Below are 21,460 nucleotides of genomic sequence, written 5' to 3'. Positions count from 1 at the left end.
TCACTGTGTATTTCAACAGCAATCCTCGACCGCAATTCAAATTTCTGCTAGCCGCACACTTTACGTATTTCCTTTGCGGTGAATTCAAAGATCGATCGAATGTGGAGATTCGTACGAATCGTAGCGCGTTTAATACTAACGAGATCCAGTTGAATCGAATTGCTGTTTCGAGCCATTTCGAGCGTTGTATCATACAGTAGAGACCTACTATACGTATGTATATGCCGGACGAAAATTCTTCGGTTAATATCGATCCCGCATGCAAAATGAAACTAATTTGCATAAAGATACAGACGATTCTCTGGTCAACTTGATTTTCCACGTTGTTTGTTATTGGTGCGCAAACGAAAAATAATCGATAACTACTATTTTCGAACTCCATAAAAAATTTCTATTACATAATCTGAGTTAAAATTTATAAGTTCTCTAAATTATTTTTAAAGCTAAAATAAAAGTTAAAATACTGATAAAATTGTATCAACAATTATTCATTTGAAAAAATACTTCAAGATACACTAATGTATCTTGAAGTATGAGTAAGCTACTCAATATCTATCTCAATATCTCCGCCTCTTTCTTTTAAAAAATATCCCCCCTTCCTCTCAAAAAATACTATTTCCAAACTATTTTTTCAATATATAGAACTCACAAGTCGTTTCCCTCTATTTCCTCCTTAAAACGTTCTCTACGTATATTTCCGCGCGAAAATCCGCACGAGATGGCATAAGGAAGAAGCTTAGTACTTACGTGGTAACCCTCTGAGGTTCCTCGATATCAATGTCGATTTCGTCGCTGGTAGCCTCCGTGACGGAGCTCGTCTGCGAGGTGAAGAGGCTTCCCCTGCCAACCGGAAATACGCTACTCACACTACCAAACTCGAGAAACTAGTTCGTACGACGTTCAAAGCCGCTCCAGAGAAAGTGCCCTTCAACCGGCTGACATTTCCTGTCACGCCAACTTTCCCCGATCTATCTATTATTTCACTGCGAAATTTCCAAAGGTTTTCACCGATTTTCTTCACAACCGCATATCTTATTATGCTGCACTTTGACATCTCACGTTCAATATTGATAAACGAAATTTTTTTGATATCGTATTTCAAATAATTTCGAAAATTTCTTTTTTGATTTCTCTGGTACGCGAAGAGATTCTGTAAGATGCGTATAGAATCGATAATAATTTCTCTAGTTTGAATTAAAAAGTAGACGATTCTTAAAATAAATACTCGTTTTTCAACGATTATTTCTAAAATTTTCCTTTCTTTTTTTAAAAGAATTTTAAATATTGAATTATACGTATTATTAAAATTATTATTAATTAAAAGCTACTAAGTTATTTAATGCCAAATTTATATTGCGCGTCAGTCGGCTTTTTAGCTTCCCTCTCTGGAGCGAATTACAAAATTAATTACAAAATTAAGCAGCTAAATTATAGGAGTGAAAGTAGAACGTGTATATACATACGAATAATAACGTAATTATTTACTTAATTTGCGTCTATTGTAATTTAATTAAACGACAATTTAAAAAATTACCTCAATTATACTCAAAGTTTACCCAAAAAAAGTATCTTCTGCACTAACAACATTCTAACCTCAAAATGTTCCGATTCTCAAATTCCAAGCTATACATTAGTGAGATTCTAAATTTTCAATAATCTATCTAAAAATGGTCATGGATTCAACAACCCAATATATTCTTCCCTTCTTTCAACTCTAATCAAACAATTCGTCTATAGTTTCTAAGATTCAATCAATCTCTCTCGTTAATCAAGCTTAACCTATCATTATGCGTTAATCATTATACATTAATCATTATACGTTGGCTTTTCGATTATAAATGAGATTTACTTAATGAAATAATCGGATTCTTAAGTGATTAAGAAAAAAATTATACAAATCGATCTCCACTCACCGATTGTCGCGTCTAGCGCGATTAGGCGTGCCCGCTTTCGGTTCCTCCATGTAGAAGATAACGTCTCCCTCGTTCTCCATCCTTTGATTGTCGTTCTGGTCGCCGGTGGCGCCACCGCTCGACATGCCACCGGATATCGTGACCGGCGGCAACGACTGTTGCTGCTGCTGTTGCACGTCCATCCGATTCCTCGATTTACGCCTCTTCAGCACGCTCGCCTTCTTTGCCACCTGGATCATCAGAGACTGAACCCCCGGTGCCCTCCCATTACAACACACGTCGAACACAACATGCACTATCCCTACTAGCGAGCACCACAGCTCGGCCACGGATCCATCTGAAAAAGCTTCCTATTCTTGCCAATAGAGGTAACATCTGTGCGCTTGAGAACTTAGACTCGGGCCGGCTGATAATTGTACGGGTAAGGTTATGTCTTTCTCATCTCGTTCGTTTCATTGTCTGTTACGATAGAAATTTCGAACATTTGAAATTTTAAGATTTCTTTATCATCAATATCGTCGTTTATATTTGCGAACGAACAATTCTTGATTCCATGTTGAAGTTAAAATAAAAATTGATCTGTAAAAATATTGGTCGAGGTTTATTTATAAAGTTATAAGCAAATTGAGTTATCGACGAAGCGAGACGGGAATAGAGTGTAAGCCTCTTTTTATCGACGTAAACTTATATTGCTTGTAACTCAATCGATAAATCAACTCGATCGATATTTTTGTATGCAAACTTTTGTTCTCGCCTCTAGAATCGAATCAAGATTTTTTTTTATGAATTTGAAATTTCCAATTTTTCATAATTCGTTTATATAATGTACATTTAAAAAAGGAAAAAGAGGGGAAAGGGAGAAGAGGAAGTTGAAAATAAATATTCTATTCTATTGAATATTTAATATTCTTTGTGCACCAATCTTTTTGAAGAAATTTGATCACGATTAGACATATTATTCGAACAACCGTGTATATAGGAAAAGTAGGCGAGGATTCGTATCATTCGGTTAAATTGGGTGATCCTTGCAATTCCAGTTTCAACGTGATTAATGTGAATCTCTATGCTCGTCCCTGATTATTATCAACGATGACACACTGATAGCGTATCAAATTCTTGATAAGGGTACTGCCACTGATTAAATGTGGGAATATTATTCCAAAATGATATAATCTACATTTAACGGTGTCACTTGTTTCCAACTTTATTCCATCGGTTGTTGAACGTTTAAATAATTAAATTGGGAATAGAAGGAAATAAAATGGAACATTTACGATAATAAACGAGTTTAAAAAAAAAATTAAATATATATCGATATATAAATCGTTTCTGACAGTTATCCAATATTATATACATATTTTTAGAAGATTAAAAATAATCTTCCAGTAAAGAAAATTTCCTTCCTTTTTAAAAAATTAATTTCACACTGAATAATTTCACACGTAATTACCTCTGCTTTTGATGTTCTTATGTTTTTTTTTTAAAATGCAAGAAAAAAAAATTTTTTTTCGTTAAAAAATTTAATTACAACTCTCTACTCGTATCTCAAAAACCAAGCAAACGGAAAAAAAGTTGCTAAATTTTCAGAAATTAATTAATGGAAATATGAAATTCTCGAGGGGAAAAAAAGTGGAGAAAACGAATTGTTTACCGTGCCGGTAAAGATGAAACAAGAGGGTGAATTCGTTCGTTTACTTTTCAGGTTTATCGAATTTTTTTTTTTTTTTTTTCACAAACACGTTCGCAATCGTCCACGGCTACGTCGAAAACGAGACGAGTTTCCGTGATGACAAAAGTGGGTCACTATCAGTTTTCAAATTGTGGTATTTGAGGTTGGCAACATAAAGTCACGGTTAACACATTTCACCCTTTTAAGCGCTTAAGAAAGATTCCGGAAAGGAAATTTGAAAAGCGAGTTCATCAAATCCCTGTAATCAACGTAGCTTCGTCGACTCGTGAAACGTTTATGAAGAAAGTTTTATGATTCTGAACGTATTCGCGATACCGAGTTAAAAAATTTCGATACCCGATTATCGACGATATATAATTGACAATGATATTTCGATGTTCGAATAACATGTTTGATATTTTATTCTAATTAATTCGCATTTGATAACTCGAGAAAGAATATAATTTATATATTGAGATTAAACAAGAATCGAGAATGAAACAGAGTTCGAGAAAAAAGTGAAAAGAGGTTAGGTTCGAGTCTAAACTATTATATTCTATATTGTATACCTTGATGTTAAATAGGTTCGAGTCTAAACTATCATATTCAATAATTCCAAATATTTAAAAATAAAGAAATATGAAACACGAATCCAAGAAATCGAAAAAAAAAAAAGTAAGAGGTTATAAATTAATATCACGATTGAAGACAACAACGCTACAAGAAAATAAAAGGATATAAGATACAAATACAAGAAATCAATAAGAAAAAAAAAAAATTAAATTTATCAAATCATTATATTCCACGTAAATAACTTTTCGAATATACACGAAAAAAATATATATATATAACAAAATATCGTATCGCGTTTTTAAATTTCTTCTTCCACTCGCCAGAGCGAAAGGTGGACAAATATTTCGCGTCAAGATCGAGTCGGGAAACAATCGGTTGGGAGGGAAAAGAGGAGGATTGGAGCGGAAATATTGGAGCAGCCGACGAGCATAAATTCTCGTTCTCCGAGAAAGGCGTTCGCCTTTTTTGCATTTGCAGGCCGATGCGAAAATAAAATGGCGACACGTGTATGTATACCGAGTGAAACGACGACGGTGAAACGATTCTGCTCTCGCGCGACATCTATCCTCGTAACGTACAATTGTGATATTACGTTATATATATATAATATACGCGAAATACGTGGCCCCTGGAAATAAGAGGGAACTGTGTAAATTCGGATCAATTGAAATGCGGTTTTAAACTGGTTAGAGTTGTTAGTACGCTAGTTTGAGTTTCGACCAATCGAATTGCGGTTTCTCGATTGCGGAAATTGTGAGTATATAATGAATTTTGATTAGTTGAAATGTGGTTTTTCATCGACGGTTAACGTTCCATAACGTTTCCAAATTTGCGAATTTTTGCGAGAGGGAATTAAATGATTATTTAATTTGAAAAATTTAAGTATTAAAAAAAGTTTTTAAAAGGGAAATGGAATTTTTAGGAAGAAATATCTAATTTTTTTTTTCTTTTTATTTCTAGTTGAAGATCGTGCAAATCTAGAACGAGAATCATAAATTGAAATTAAAAGGAAATTTGTTGCAAAAAAAAAATGCTTACATTATAATAATCGAAGTTTTATTATTAATTTTATATATTTCTTCGAAACGTTTCAAGCAGAATTGTTTCAGCCGTCGTCATCGTAATTGATTCAAATTGTACGTACAGGATGTTAACAATATCAAGAATATTCAATAATGATTAACATCCGGGAGAAGCGTGAGCCTAACAATTTTTTTATCTCCAACTTTTCGTACAACCACTTATCCGTTTATCTCCATTCCTCTACTAAACTAATTTTTTATATCGATCTCCAATAATAATAATAAAAAAAAAAAGAAACTAATCGCATTATTACATTCGAAATATATTTCGAAAAAATAATAAAAAAGGTACGTACATATATACTCCCTTAAAGATAGACAATTTAATTTGGTATTATATAATTAAATTTTTTTAAAGCGCAATTTAAATAATAATAATAAAAAAAAATTCAAAAGAGCAGGTCGAATATAAAAATATACACAAATACGAACAAATACGAATGGAAGAAAAAGTAAATAATTGACATCGAAGCTTCTAAATAATCAAGCGTTTTATGTAAAAATAACAATAATTCTCTTAAATCTACTCGATTTAAATCTTGCTTGCATTTTCTCATAATAATATTTCGCGTAATAAAAAGCACGGATAATTTAAATTTGCCCAAAACGCTTAAGCGCCCAAGCCTTGGAACGAAAGGATAAAAATAATAACAATAATACAAATCACCAGAAAATCTAAAATAAAAAATGTACCTCTAAAAAAGAAAAAAAAAATCACAATCACGAATCAAAGCGATCTATACGACCATCTATCCAAGCAAATTTCAACAATAAGTTATTATCCTCGACTTTTTCTCAACACCCTGTACGTGTTAAAGCGACACCACACAACGTGTTGCACGAAGAAGACACGATTACACGATACACAAGCGCATGCACGACAAACACAATCGTATCACATTGCATGGCACACGATCATAGTTACTTTTCAGAAAAATTCTAGTGACGAGACGAAGCTTCGTATGTGCAGTAGAGAGAGAGAGAATAGAAAATATATAATAATATAAGTACACATAAAAAGGAGCAATAAGTTATTATATGTAGAAAGTATTATATATGTCGAATAAACGAGTCCTTCCGCGATTACTAGATTCGCCAATTCTTACTAGATTACCGCGGTTACTAGATTCGCCAATTCTTACTAGATTACCGCGGTTACTAGATCCGCCAATTCTTACTAGATTACCGCGGTTACTAGATTCCCCAATTCTTACTAGATTACCGCGGTTACTAGATGCGCCAATTTTTACTAGATTACCGCGGTTACTAGATGCGCCAATTTTTACTAGATTACCGCGGTTACTAGATTCGCCAATTCTTACTAGATTACCGCGGTTACTAGATTCGCCAATTCATCTTGCCTTCTTGGGTATATATATATATTTTTTTTTTTTTTTTACGATTTCATGCGTTTCATTCGTTTATTTTTGTTATCTTAATCGATGCAAATTGCTTCGAAGCTTAAATTGCTAAAAAGCGTACTCGATTTTGTATTCTTTTTTAATTAATCAATATGAGCACGATCGACTCGAGCTGATCGCAAAAGCATCCAAAGCTTACGTTAGTAGTAGCAGAATATTTATCATTTAATCCTATCCCACGTAATAATATTTCTATGACAATTGTTTCTTTTTGATAAGAATAAAATTGAAGATTCGTTCGAATCCATCTTTCTTCTTAAAATTTTTCATTCATCTTTAATTTTTTTTTTTTCTCGAAATTCTAGCTCAGGATGATACTTTTGCCTCCATCGATTCGATTGAAAATAAAAAATTGTCCGATACGTGGGAAAGAAGGAAGAAAAAAAAAAATCGAAAAATCATCTCAACCAGAACCTCCTTCCCAAAAAAAAAAAAAATGTGTGAATATATTCGAAAGCTAGAAGTGATTTGAAAAATTGGTTAGGATCGTGTGTCGGATAAATTTCGTATCATTTTTGAACAGAATTTGTGTGTTGGCCCACGAAAATCCAGGCCCACCAATCATGTTCCCGTTCTATATTATATTCGTGAATAATAAAGAAACGTGAGTAATAATAATAATAATAATAATAATAAAAATAATATTAATAATGATAATAATAATAATAATAATAATCGATAAATAAATAAACATGCAAAAGATTAAAAATTGAAATAAATCTAAATAGCCTTTACATACCATCTTCTTTACACAAATCAACTGAAATATATTAGGTACATTTTATATATATATATATATGTGTGAGTCGTATCCAAAAGGATGAGAGAGATGTGCTTTTTTTTTCTTTTTTTTTTTTTTTTCTTTTTTTGTAAATATATGCATGATGATACGATGAATGGGATTATATATACGTTATTATAATGTAGTAAAATTCACGATTCGAGATAGATAGATAGATGGGCGTTAGATGAAAGGAAAAAAGAAACGGCGAGGACAATGGACGCGATATAACACGGGAGAATTTTTTTTGGCAGCAGATGCGAGACTGACCTGAGTGAGATCTCTCTTTGTATATTTTTTTTTTCTCTCTTTTTTCTTTTTTTTTTTTTTCTCGTGTAGAAATATTTTTTTTTTTCTCCATGTGCCGATGAATTTGTTGTTGAAAATTTTCGTATATTTCGAATCTGTCGATTCGAAATATTCAAAATTTTCTCTCCTTTATGTATGCAAAATTTTAAAATAAATTTTTCTCTTTTTTTTTTTTATAAAAAATTGATCTTTTTTTTTTGCTTGCTTGCTTGCGGGCATTATTGTGTTCGATTAGCAGATTGGCAACGAAAAAAGAAAAAAGATAGAATAATTCGGAAAAAATATCGGAGAATGAATATTCTTCCAAGCAAAAAATAAAATCAAATTGCACTAAATCGATGAAACGTTGGGAGAGAAGAAATAAAATTTGCAATTAATCGCGATGCATTTTTTTTTTTTTGTAGATAGAAGAAACATCGAAAGAAATAACTGAATATACGAATGCATTGCGAGAGAAAGAGAGAGAAAGAGAGAGAAAGATATTTTTCACATACAATACTTGTACATTCGTTTTTTCAGTTTATTAATTCAATCACAATTTTTAATCAATTTTGTCGAATCGTGTCGATCATTTGATTCGATCGTTTGTTTTTTTTTTAATTTTTAAATAGAAAGATAAACGAGAAGCGATTTGCATAACAAGTATATATAATCGAGGTATATTTTGAAAGCAAGTTTCTGCGAAAGAATGTTCAATATCGTGGAAAAATAAAAATTATGATTAATCGATGCCTTTAACTTTCTGATAAATTTCTGACGAATATCTGTCACACGTCTACCAAAGAGAAAAGTTTAAAAGTAAACTTGACTAAGCATTCACTTGAAAATATTTGATATTTGAGAAAAATTGCAAGGTTTTCATTCGCAGTGTAAATCGAACGAGAGAATTTTTCTGAACGAAAAAGAAAAAATATTTAATCTTCGATATTTTTTTTTTCCCCTATAAAAAATTTCGATTAATTTATTTGTTCTTAAGAAGAAGAGGCATAATTTTGATATTATTTCGAATTAATTTTCGAAGTGTAGAAAAAAAATTTTATACTTTGGTAATAACAATTTTTCTGAAATATTGAATTTTAAAATTACAATGCCAATACAATATTTCATAATTTCAAAATAATTCGAAAAATTCATAATATATTTTTAATAAGATCCCGAAAAAAGATATTTCGCACGATTGATTAAAAATTTGTTTCAAAATTTTCACAAAATTTTAAACAGAATGAAAATAAATATTTCGTAAGATTCTAAATAAAAAAAAATTGCACGCAACATTAAGAAAAATTTCTCTCGTTAATTTATTAAATTCTATCAATCTATCAATTGTTCTATTCTATTCGAAAAAGTTAATTTTCCCACGTGGAAACGATTTTTTTTCTTTTAATCAAAATATCCCTAATTCGATTACACCGCAAATGGCATCGCGTAAATTTCGAAAATTTGTCGCAAAGGAAACGGAAGTTAAAAGACAAACGATCCTCCATGTTGGAAATCAATAATCTAAAAAAAAACGTAACTGAGAAAACGAATAGAAAAGCGAGGAATCTTCCGTGCCACGACACGAAAGAAGAAAAGAAGAAGAAAAAAAAAACGTTAATAATACAAAAAGCTTCCAAGCATAATTCGAAACTGCGTCAACACCACGAATAATCACTAGCAATACTCAAGTTTTAATTATCATTTCGGATATTAGAGCGGCACATTGAAAACACAGAACAGAATTCACATTCTCTGCTTACAATCAATGTTTTCCAACTTTTTTATCATTATCTCTCACAATGATTAACAAACTTTGAACGAAAGCAAGTTAAATATTTCGATGAAACATTTTACTGTTGTTTGATTCGAGATGTATCGAAATGTATTTCAAACCGCGCGCGCCCTCTATGGCTTCGAAACGAAGTTGGAAAGATTGAGGTTAGGTTAGTTGAGAATTCGAACTTTTACGACAAACGCGTCGCGAAAGAAATTTCCAAGCTTTTACTTTTCTCATATGTTTCGAGCAAAATATAATAATAATAGTAAAATATCGTATTTGAAGAGAGGGCAGGTACGTATAATATTTAAACATTTTTAAATATTCCTCCAAAAAAAGGTTCCATGTTGGAAAACACTGGCTTACATCCATCCACTGCCAAATTATTTGTCTGCATCACTTTCAACGAGGGACAGATCGAAGTCCTGTGACAAGTAATGATATTACAGGATTTCGTACGAACTTTTTAACAATTCTTTTTAAATGTATATAAATTTGTTCGGATTTTCTCGATTTCTATCGACATCTTCTTCGATGCTAAATTCAAAGAACTTCGATACAAGCAGATTCGTATTTAAAATGGCGTCGTGAATCGAGTTTCACTTTTTAGAAGAAATTATTGTATTTCGATATCTACGAATGGTTTTTGAATATTATTACATTATATACATTATTATACAAGGTGTCCTAAAAATGTGGAAACATAACTGGAAATTTCTTGGATAATTTCAAGGAAAATATAAAAATGGAAAATTTAAAAATACATTTGATGCAGGAAATTTAATAGAGATTGCATTTAAAATGAAATAATCCTTCTATAAAATTTCCAACGCCATTTTAAAACGCCATCTTTTATGTACTGGCTCGAACAATCTCGGTAATTTATAGTCCCCTGAAGAGTAAACTGAGATGGAAAAAAGTTTAAATGGTTAGTTTTACACAGAGAAACGAATTAAAATTATTACGTAAATTTTCAAAATTTAATCCAATTTACCGAGATCAAACGAGACAAATTTTTCACGTACGATAGAAAAATAACAAATGAACTTTCTATTACGTTCAAAACAAAGACTGGAATCAACTCGATGATTTTCCTATTGTTGAAACAGATTAGTATAAATGTTACTGTAAAATTGTTGAGAATTTTTGAGAATTAGGAATTGAGAATTTAAAAAAATATAAATAACTACTTTCAAGATAATAATTCAAATTTCAATTGGAATTGAAAATTTAAAAAAAATATAAATAACTACTTTCAAGATAATAATATTCAAATTTCAATTTTGATAATATACTAGTTTATTTAGGTAGAAAGAGCATAATTTTATAAATATAATATTTATCTTTGATTCTTTAGGAAAATGATTAATAAAATAAAAAAAAAACTACTTGATGAATGATACAAGTACAACATTCATTTCAATCTTATTAATATAATTTAAAAATCAAAATCCAATTCAAACCTGATTCAAACCAAATATTTAATATCCCTTAATATCTAAATTTTCTCTTTCACTTTCTAATTTTGTTCCAAACCAAATTGAAAAAGATAGACAGAATTAAGAAACCTTTTACCAAAAAAAGAAACAGTTAAACATGAATCAAAATCCAATTCAAACCTGGTTCAAATCAAATACTTAATATCCCTTAATATCTAAATTTTCTCTTTCACTTTCTAATTTTGATCCAAACCAAATTGAAAAAGATAGATAGAGTTAAGAAACCCTTTACCAAAAAAAGAAATAATTAAACATGAATCAAAATCCAATTCAAACCTGATTCAAATCAAATACTTAATATCGCTTAATATCTAAATTTTCTCTTTCTAATTTTAATCCAAACTAAATTGAAAAAGATAGAGTTAAAAAACCTTTTACCAAAAAAAGAAACTGTTAAACATGAATCAAAATCCAATTCAAATCTGATTCAAACCAAATACTTAATATCTAAATTTTTTCTTTCACTTTCTAATTTTGATTCAAACCAAATTGAAAAAAATAGTTAAAAAACCTTTTACCAAAAAAAGAAACAGTTAAACATGAATGTCCATAAATCTACCAAGTGAATTTAACTTAAAAACTTTACCTCCCAAACTCCCTCATATCACAATTAAATCAAACCAGACCTGAAGCATCAAAAAATCATCAAGACACAACCTCACTCTATCCTATCTATAAACACAACAACCAAGAATTAATTCCACAAGAAAAAGAAACAAATATTAACAAAGTTTTACAGTAACATGATAATCTGTTCAACGAAAAAAAACACCAAACAATCCTCCAATCTCGACATATCCCCTATACAAACGTTCCATCGTCAAGAAAAAACGAGAACGAATCCAAAGAATGTATATATATATATATATCATCGAAAATGATCGATTTTGATCGAGACGGCCGAGGAACATTTTAAAAAAAAAAGCAGCTAGAAACAACAACAACCAACGGCTATAGTAGCTACTGCCACTGAACTCGGGCGGAAAGAGGAAGAGAAACATTTAAGGCAAGAGAAAGCTTACCTTTCCCAATGGCGTGGAGGGTTGGCCGGCCGGTGCCGGATCCTTGATGTAAATGTTCCACGTGGCCACGCTGTTGATGGCTTTGTCAGCGGCGTAACACCTCCACAGGCACTGTATCAACATTGCCGCGGCAGGTATCTGCCTATTGAAGTGTTTCTGCCGTTGCTTTTGCTGCACCTTCAACGCGAAACCGGAGCCCAATATTCCCTAGAAATTCATAGATACATTTTTTTTTTATAATAGTGGTACTATACAGCGGTTGTTATATTTTATATTAATATAATTATTATTATATTAATTATATTATATTATATATATAAATTATTATAATACTATTATTATTATATATTATTATTATTATTAATATTATTATGAGTTATTATTATAATAATATTACTGTACTTATAAGTTTATTATATTAATATTTTTATTTAAGTTTATTTAAAATTAATGGATATTCGTGATAAATTTTCTATTTAATTTGTGTAAGATAAGGAGAATGAAAAATTTTTTTAATTGTAAATAAAATAAATAAAATAATTATATATAAAAATTATAAGTAAATGGGTAAGTATAAAAGGTGACTATTGCACATGTGGATGGCTTTATAATAAAAAAGAAAAAAGTATACATTTAATATTATTATTATATGCCAATAATAGCCGGTGTTTTTCTGGAAAATAAATAAATAAAGTTTACTAAAGAAAAGGATAGAAAAAGAAAGCCTACGATCAATAAATTAAAAAGGGTATCTTTAATTTTCCTCATTCTTGTATTAAATTCACAATTGAACAAATATATCCGGTTATTTGTACGGTCAAATATTTTTATGTTTGTTTGCAAAATATCTTTGAAGCGTATTACTTATTACAAATATTTAAATGTATATATAATAACGAATAAATACAGTATATGTTGCGCATCAAATATTTGTACATTTCGTCCAGATGAAATTCGATATTATTCATATTCAATATTACGAAATTTTTTCATTCTCCACCAATGGATAATAAATAAATAAATATAAAATTTTTTAAATTTCTATATAACTTACGGCTGGAAGTGCGAAAAAGGATATAGCGAATACGCTGAAACACGAGGCGACTATTTTTCCCATCCACGTTTGTGGGACGGTATCACCGTATCCGATCGTGGTTACGGTAATCTGGAAAAGGAAAAAAAAAGAGCAAAAAATTTTTTCATATCCATTCATTCAGAAATATTTAATTTCGCAAAATTAAAAAAAAAAATGCGAACATCTTCGAAATTTCCCATCAAAAAAAAAAAAAAAAAAATTAACAACGATATATCCGCATTCTAAAAATAGCATCCTGAAATCGTAAAATCGCATGTACGTAAAAAACCAATATCACCAATCAGAAACCTCACACCGCTTCAACACACAACATGTAACCACGAATACACGAAAGAGAGAGAGAGACAGAGAGAGAAAGAAAGATAGAGATAGAGATAGAGATAGAGATATATAGATAGATAGATAGATAGAGATAGAGAGATAGAGATAGAGATAGAGAGAGAGATAGAGAGATAGAGAGAGAGAGAGAGAGAGAGAGAGAGAGAGAGAGAGAGAGAGAGAGAGAGAGAGAGAGAGAGAGAGAGAAACAAACGAAATAAAAAAAAAAAAAAATAATAATTTCTCGTCAAATTCGAGGCCACAGTAACCACCACGCTATCGTCCGACGAATATTTTATTAAAACCTCTTTCCTGTCGAGCGTCCCGGTAATTAACGCCAAATTGAAAAACAACCTAATTAAAATTTCAATTCCCCGTCGCGTCTGTCTCGCCCCGGATAGGGTTAGAGCGCGGGAACGATTCCAAGAGGGAAGCCAATCCCCCTCTTCTTCTCCTCCTTCTGCTCCTCTTCCCCCTCCACCTCACGGAAAATCGGATGGAAATCGGTTGAATCCGCGAGGCGGCGTTAATCAAGCCCGCATTTAAATCTCTCGGCTCGCTCTCCCCCCCATCATCGATCCCTTGGCGCTCGTTCGACAACGAGCTAGCTATAAATACAGATATATATTTTCCGAGCGATTAGCGACCGCCGTTTGACAAACAACGCTCGTAGGGATTCGATTCGATTCGATTCGTTTTCAGTTAGGGAGAGTATATAATCGCCCCGCCCCCGAATTAATTATTGGCGTTAATAGAAATTGTATCAATGGACGGGCTTATTAAATAAAGGCGAGTGAATGGGATTGGATATATACGGTATGAGTGGTTTGGTGGAGGACTCGAGTGAGTGCTTTTTTTTTTGGAGGGAGGAAGAGGATATATTTGGTGTAGATAGAAATTATTATTATTCGTTTGAAAAAGTGATCATTTTTGGAGAACAATTTTTTTTCGAATCTTCTTCGAAAAAAAAGAGAAATAAATAAATGAAACACAATTTTGATACAAGGATTCGATTAACAAAGAGATTAAAAAGTAGATACTTTGTCGTTCGTCTCTTTCGAAAAAGAGTGTATTTGTTTGAAAGTGTTGTATTTGATGTTGAAAAGAAAGAAAAAATTGTTCGATTCAATTTTAAAAGATTATTCTATTTTAAAGGGTGATCAAATATCTTTTGGATGGTGAATTTAAGCATGTTAATACATCCCCCTCCTCTCCACAATAAAAATGAAATAATAATTTTTCTCCTTTATTAAAATTTTGCTCGCAATGAAAACGACGAGAGAAATATATTTGTGAATTAAAACGAAAGTCTGTGAATGTTTGCCTGATCAATCAGTGAAAATATTTCAAAGCAAATATTTAAAAGCAATTTGATATGTTCGAACTTATCGAAAGAAATATCTTTGAATTTAAATATAAAATTTCAAGTGTCACGTGAAAATATTTTTTCGAGGGGATAATTTTGTCTTTCTCTAAATTTTTATTTAATTTCGTTTCCTTTAAATAAAACTACGAATCGATCGAATTTTTTAAAATGGCGAGATTAGAATCGTAAAATCGATCGACGATCACGATGATTGGAAAAAAAAAAAATGGTTCGAAATTCATTTTATTCAATGGAACGTTTATATTTCTTCTCATTTAACTGTATCATCCGGGCAATCGAACTCCGATGTTACCTATCGATTCTACATTAATGTACCAGTTACTCGAAATAATTGGCTTCCAATTATTTCATCAATTGATTTAACAATTAAATTTTTATTTCAACTTTAAATTAATCGTAAATACCTTAAATAAATAATTCCGAATGAAATACCAATTATAAATTAGAAAAAGAAAAAAATAAATTCCGTAATTTTAACATCATCAAAAATCGAAAATTTTGAGATAGATACATTAATGTAACGCGATACGTAGATTGATACATTCAAAGAATGAATTTATAGACTTTTATATTTTACTAATTACGCTAATAAAAATTTCAATTTACAAACATTCGAAATTTAAATAATAAAAAAAACAAATTACTATAATAAACGTGCATTAAAAAGTGAATTTTCACTCACCACGCCCCACCAAAGTGCATCGGCATAGCTGGAAAAATCTGTTTTTCCATCGGGGCCTATTACGTCTTTTTCGGCAAGATACACAAAGTAGCTGCTGAAAATGAGACCTAGGAACCCGATGTATAATGTCGTAATCAACTCCTGTAAAATATCGAAAATATTCTCATTTATAAAAATTTAAAATAAAAAAATATCGAAATTATTGTAAAATAGAATATATATATATATATATATATATATATATATATATATTCTACTTTAAATCTGATAGATATAAACTTATGCATATAACCTAACCTATACATGTATAATATTTTATATATATAAAATGAATAAATAGATTTATAAAGATTAATAAAGTTAATAATAAAATACCTGACGATGGATGAAAACAACAGAGCCGAGAAGTCGCCACGTGCCACCTTGTCGATCGACATGAAGCATTCGTAATATTTGCAAAAATCTTATGCCTCTTATTGCAGAAGTGGCAAACACTTGACCGTTGCTTCCTACAGACAGCACCACCATCGAGGCGACCACAACGATTAAATCTAAACAAAGATAAAAGAAAGAAAAAACAAATGAAATCAATATACTTATCTTTCTCTTTTCCGTAATAATTCGTATTTATCTTCAAATGTAATAAAAGAACGAAATATATATCAATAATCCTTTTTTTAAACACTATGATTCGTAAAACGTAAAAAAGAATTCGCTCAATTATATTATATATTAATCGTAACGCTTAGGGAAGCGTTCGGACGACGACTGAGCGTACGATTTAGAATTACGTCTCGAATTTGTTTACATACGCTCGGTCGGTCTATTATCGACGACTTCTTCGAATCGAGACAGTAGGCGAAACACAAAAGTAAATAATAGTAATCGCACGATAGCTACGTTTGTTTTCGTTACATTCGGGCATTCGTAGTAGACTGAGAAAGAGTATGATATTAAACATTGTCTCGAATGTAAATACATTTAAAAATAAAACTTTTTCGAGTTACTCTTACGAATATTTTTTCCAACTGCATCTTACATTGTAAATGATCCTCTGAAGGTAACTCTCAATATCCATCCAACAGAAAATAATTCTTAAGAGTAAAAAAATTCTTCAACGCGATTTCTTTTTTCGAAATAAATAGAAATAAATAGAATAGAATTCACGAAATTCATATTAATCTCAAAAAATTCATATAAATTTTCGCTCGATATTAATCAGAATATACAGAAATAAATTACACGATACTTTACTAAGACATTAACCAGACAAATAAGGACAAACAATTTTGACACCGGAGGGAAATTTCAAAGAGGTAATTCTAATTTCGACTATGACAATCGGAGGACGAGAATATCGGATTAACCCTCGGGCACGGAGCTAATTGAACCGGGATCAGCCGTGCATTAGCGGGAACGCACTACTCACCTATGATACAAATCGGTTTCCGTATGAAGCGGAGCCTGCCGCAACAGCCCATATACTTCGATCTGCAACCCGCGCTCCATAATCTCACCAAGTACTCCACACCGAAGAACACCACCAGACATATTTCCTGCGAACGAAAAAAAGAAAATGTTAAAATGAAAATATTTTTTTTTTTTTTTTTTTACGTTTCGTTCTTTCTCTCTCTAAATAACTTAAATTTTTATATGCAAATGCATATTTTTCGTATTTCTCATCCTGCCATCCTGTTATTTCTAGTTAAATATATATGATAATTGAATATTATAAAAAAGATCCCAATGTTTTGTGTTATAAAACAATCAAGTCCAATTTTTTCAAATAAACAAGAGAAATTATTCTTATGTAATATTACAGTGTAAATTTTATAACAAATAAAAATTTTACAAATAAAATTCCTGATACTTTACAAATATGTATATAAAATATAATTAATAAATGTTTATACAATAATTATTTTCTATGACTTCTATTTTTACTTCAGCTGTATAAAAATTCTCTTGAAATAAATAATGGATAACGATGAATGGCGAGTAATATTTTTCTTTTTCTTTCTTTTTTTTAAAAGGCATAATTTTAAACGGTCTGAAAAGAGCTTAAATTAAGCTATTAATTATTACACGAATACCAACTTTCTAATCATAAAACACGTATCTAGCTTAAATAATTTTTAAAAAAATAATGGATAAAGAATATTATGGAATAATCGCATCTTCATTTCGTATATTCATATTCCGTACATTCTGTCAATTGAAGTTCCACTCACGATTTTTCCTCCCTCCCCTTTTCATGCAATATGAACGGCGCTTTATTCTCCACGTTACCGTAAAAACCTCTTTTTTAACAGCAGTTTGAATAGCCCATCGGGTTCAAAGGGTTAACCTTTTCGAAGAAATATCTAACTCCGCATTTCATGCGGATCCAAAGTTATAATACGTGATTTTTTTTTTTTTTTTCACTGGACTTTTTTTCATCTTCATCGCGATAAATAATTTAAATTATTTCCAAAATTTTTGGAATTATAAATTATGATAATTTATCTTCTTTTAATCAAATTTTAAAAATAATTAATTCAAGTTGTTAATTTTATTTATTTATAACAATATTTATAATTATTTGCATTTTGTTTCATCGCGTGATAAAATATTAAATACACGTTAAAATGTGTTTCGTGATAAAGTTTGAAGACAATATCTCACGAATTTAAATAAATTTCACATTTATTCCCATTAAATCCGCAAAATTGGAAGAAAATATCAAAAATATAATCGCAATCATATTTGAGAAATAAAAAAACGACACTTTTTTTACTCGTGTTCGTTAAAAATTTAATTTTGCTTAAAAAAAAAAATCTGCAATCTACTTTATTTAGAATATAGTTAAATATTCAATTATTATCCAAATAAAATTAACATCGAAAGAAATAATATAATAATAAAATATTCATTCGTATTGTTTACGCGAAATAAATAAATATTCGCATAAAAGTGAAATTATATACGCGAGTTTAAATTTAATAATTCGAATAATTCTCAACTTCACTTCAATTCGCGAAAATACACGAATCGTGCAATGAAATCGTAACCGTTGTATAAAAATTCGATTCTCAAGTATATTTAATCGAACGATCAATTTAACGATTACGTTAAAAAAAAAAAAAAAAGAAACGTACGCGGGTAAATGAGCGAGAAAAATGTGAAATAAATTGCCTCGACCGGCCGATAATCATAATAACGGCGAGAAAGGCATTTTCCTGATGACTTTCTGGGGTAGCGCAGTCATTAGTTCCCCGTTCTTAAAATAAATGTGCAACGAGCTCCAACGTTATATAGAGATGCTATATCGATTGTTACGACCTTTATTGCAATGCCACGACGCCCTGTAAAAATGGGGACATCGATGACAGAATCGCGATGTTCTCTTGTTTCGTGAAACTTTCACATTTCTTTCTTTTTTTTTTCTTTTTTTCCACCATTCTTATTACATATATAAACGATTCGTTGATATTCGAGATACAACGCATCTGAATAATAAAGTTAAAATGGTGTTAAAGACAATCTGTGAAACTCCATGGATTTATTTGAGAACGAATATTATTACCATCGAAAATGATTTAAATTATTCGAAGATTTTTTGGAAGGATTTGCTTGGATAAAAATGAAATATAAGATAATTTAATAATTTGGAATTTTAAAATTAAATTTTGTAAGAAATTTTATTCGAAAAAATTATTAATTATGATAAATGTTATTCGATCTTGAATTTAATCAATTAATCAAGTAATATAAATATACAATCCATCTATAATAATAGCAATAGAAATAATATATTTTTTATGTAAAAAAAAAATTCAAAAAATTCGTCCTTTCGAGTCTATTTTTATCAAGAGAACAGGAAGCCAGGGAATGGCTTGTCATTAGGGACAACTTGTCAAGTCCCTAGCTTTTTATGATGTATACCTTAGACGCATAAACAGGATCTATAGTTTTGCAATATATGCCTTTGGACAGGTATTCTACAGGCAGAAAGACCCCTCACTTAGGGCTGGCTATCCCTTCGGGCGATCCTTCCACCGCCCTTATTCCACGATATTTGCATAATGATTTATGGATGAAACGTGACCACGTTTTCGTGGGATCGGGACACGCACCGAAAACTTGCCGGAATTTCAATTACGCGTGGAAAGATTTCAATGGAAATTGCGCTACGATCGTATATTATTCGAGGCGAATGAATTTTGGCACGTTGAGTATTTTAATTGTTGGAAAATCGTTTTAATTTTCGATGATGTAAGATTTCCCGAAGAAATTGCTCTCACGAGTGAGCAAGTTTTATTTATAGTTTAGAGAATCGAACGGTATTAATTGATAAAACTAATAATCGTTACACACGACTTTTTACCATCTGTAGATAAAAATCGAATTCCACGTCGATAAAACAATTCGCTTTTCAGGATGATACAATTATTACCATCAAATGATATATTTTAATTACGCGTATCACGCGTAAATAATTCTATTTGAAAAATATCAATTATTATTTTATATTATATATTATTTTTATATATATTTATATTATATATTATTATAAATAATATATTATATATTATTTTTATATTTATTTATATTATATATTATTTATATATTATTTTATATTATTTTATATTTCCTTTTCCAAATTTTCTACGCGAGAAAATTTAAAACGATACACAGAGAGCGATAAGTTTCGCGTATAACCGGTGAAAACGACGCGACGCGGCAGAAAATATAGATAGAGTGAAAGGAAGTGGCTAAATGGCCTTGACTACCATCTTATACGAAACTATAGTGTATAGGCTTACCGAGATAAAAGAATAGCACACACAGTTTACTCGAGAAGTTCGTAAAAGACCGATGGAACACCTCGCTTGGAGGATACATAGGATAAAGGAGAGATCGTTCCCTGTGATTTCTCGAAGAAGAGTGGCTCTTGTTTGAATGCCTTTACGGCCTCGAGATTTTCCCTCCTCGAAAGTCGTCGAACTTTGAACCAAGTTTCCGCTTATAATCCCGCTTATAATTAATTAAATCCGGTTATCTCGAACAAGCTACGCTCGAATTACTCGCGAAACGATGCTTTGTTTGCGCGGTGTGTTTAGGCGCGTGTGATTTCGCATGATTTCGAGGAAGTTTGACAAGGCAAACAGTAACAAGGCTACGTCAACTTTCATTTCCACGAATCCCTTGATGTTGAAGGGATCGCTGGAAATATACACAATTCGTGTATATTTATTACTTCGCCAAAATTATATAAAATAAAAACTCAACCAATATTCGTATTGTTTTATAATTGTCGATTTATTGATTAAAAATAATCGATGAAGGAATACTCACCATCCAAAAGAGGGTCTCGTTTGCGAAGTTACTGTATTGCTCTATGGTCGACAAAACGCTAAATATGAGGCACACCAATACCACCATGAACCTGAAAGTAATTTCGTGTTATTTTCGTAGTAAAATGGAAACATTGTACGAATATTTTCACACATATTGAGGAATTTATAAAAATTACTCTACGTTATTAAATCAGGTCGAAGCAACAAGTTAATTAATTTAATAATAATATATATTCGTATAATTATTCGATATAAACTTTTTCCAATAATTATTTAACGCATTTGCTTCCACTTGTTCGTTCGACTCGATAGTGGTTCATACCCAACGCTACCGCTCTGTGATTGGCAAAGCGTGTTTCTTTAATAACTCGTTAATATTCGCAACAAAAAAAAAAGTTGCTTGAAATTATAAATTTCAGAAATCATTTGATTAAATTATACATCGATCGATTCTTGTACGAAATAAAAATCGAAATCGAAATACGATGAGAAGGATAGATTCGATTAAGTCTCTTTATTTTGCAATCATTGGAAATTCATGAGACGCCAAACGGCAAATTAATCAATCGTCGCGACGTTAATTATCAAGGAATAACAGGTTGGGGTCATGGGA

At 30.8% G+C, this 21,460-nt stretch overlaps 1 protein-coding gene and 1 long non-coding RNA gene across 32 annotated transcripts in view; one reads left to right on the top strand and one right to left on the bottom strand.

Moving 5' to 3' along the window:
* LOC100577254 (potassium voltage-gated channel subfamily KQT member 1) overlaps nt 1-21,460 on the bottom strand; it is a 126,106-nt gene that overhangs the window by 19,650 nt on the left and 84,996 nt on the right. For 22 of the 31 annotated variants that reach the window (XM_026446083.1, XM_026446080.1, XM_026446087.1 and 19 more), the window contains 9 exons: nt 20,846-20,936; nt 16,938-17,064; nt 15,884-16,059; nt 15,509-15,649; nt 13,080-13,190; nt 12,026-12,232; nt 7,398-7,418; nt 1,914-2,158; nt 748-858 (listed from right to left, as the gene is read on the bottom strand). In XM_026446083.1, coding sequence (XP_026301868.1) covers nt 748-858; nt 1,914-2,158; nt 7,398-7,418; nt 12,026-12,232; nt 13,080-13,190; nt 15,509-15,649; nt 15,884-16,059; nt 16,938-17,064; nt 20,846-20,936 — 1,230 coding nt within the window. The remainder of the gene's footprint in view (nt 1-747; nt 859-1,913; nt 2,159-7,397; nt 7,419-12,025; nt 12,233-13,079; nt 13,191-15,508; nt 15,650-15,883; nt 16,060-16,937; nt 17,065-20,845; nt 20,937-21,460) is intronic. The other 9 variants (XM_016912447.2, XM_026446074.1, XM_026446100.1 and 6 more) reach the window with 6 other exon arrangements.
* The window catches only part of LOC102656017, a 38,631-nt gene that overhangs the window by 6,941 nt on the left and 10,230 nt on the right, over nt 1-21,460 (top strand). The gene's annotated exons all lie outside the window — the stretch shown is intronic.

The sequence above is a fragment of the Apis mellifera genome, linkage group LG1 (assembly GCF_003254395.2).
Source record: "Apis mellifera strain DH4 linkage group LG1, Amel_HAv3.1, whole genome shotgun sequence".
NCBI lineage: Eukaryota > Metazoa > Arthropoda > Insecta > Hymenoptera > Apidae > Apis > Apis mellifera.
Note: the sequence above shows the minus strand (reverse complement) of the source record. Positions and strands in the feature narration are given on the sequence as shown.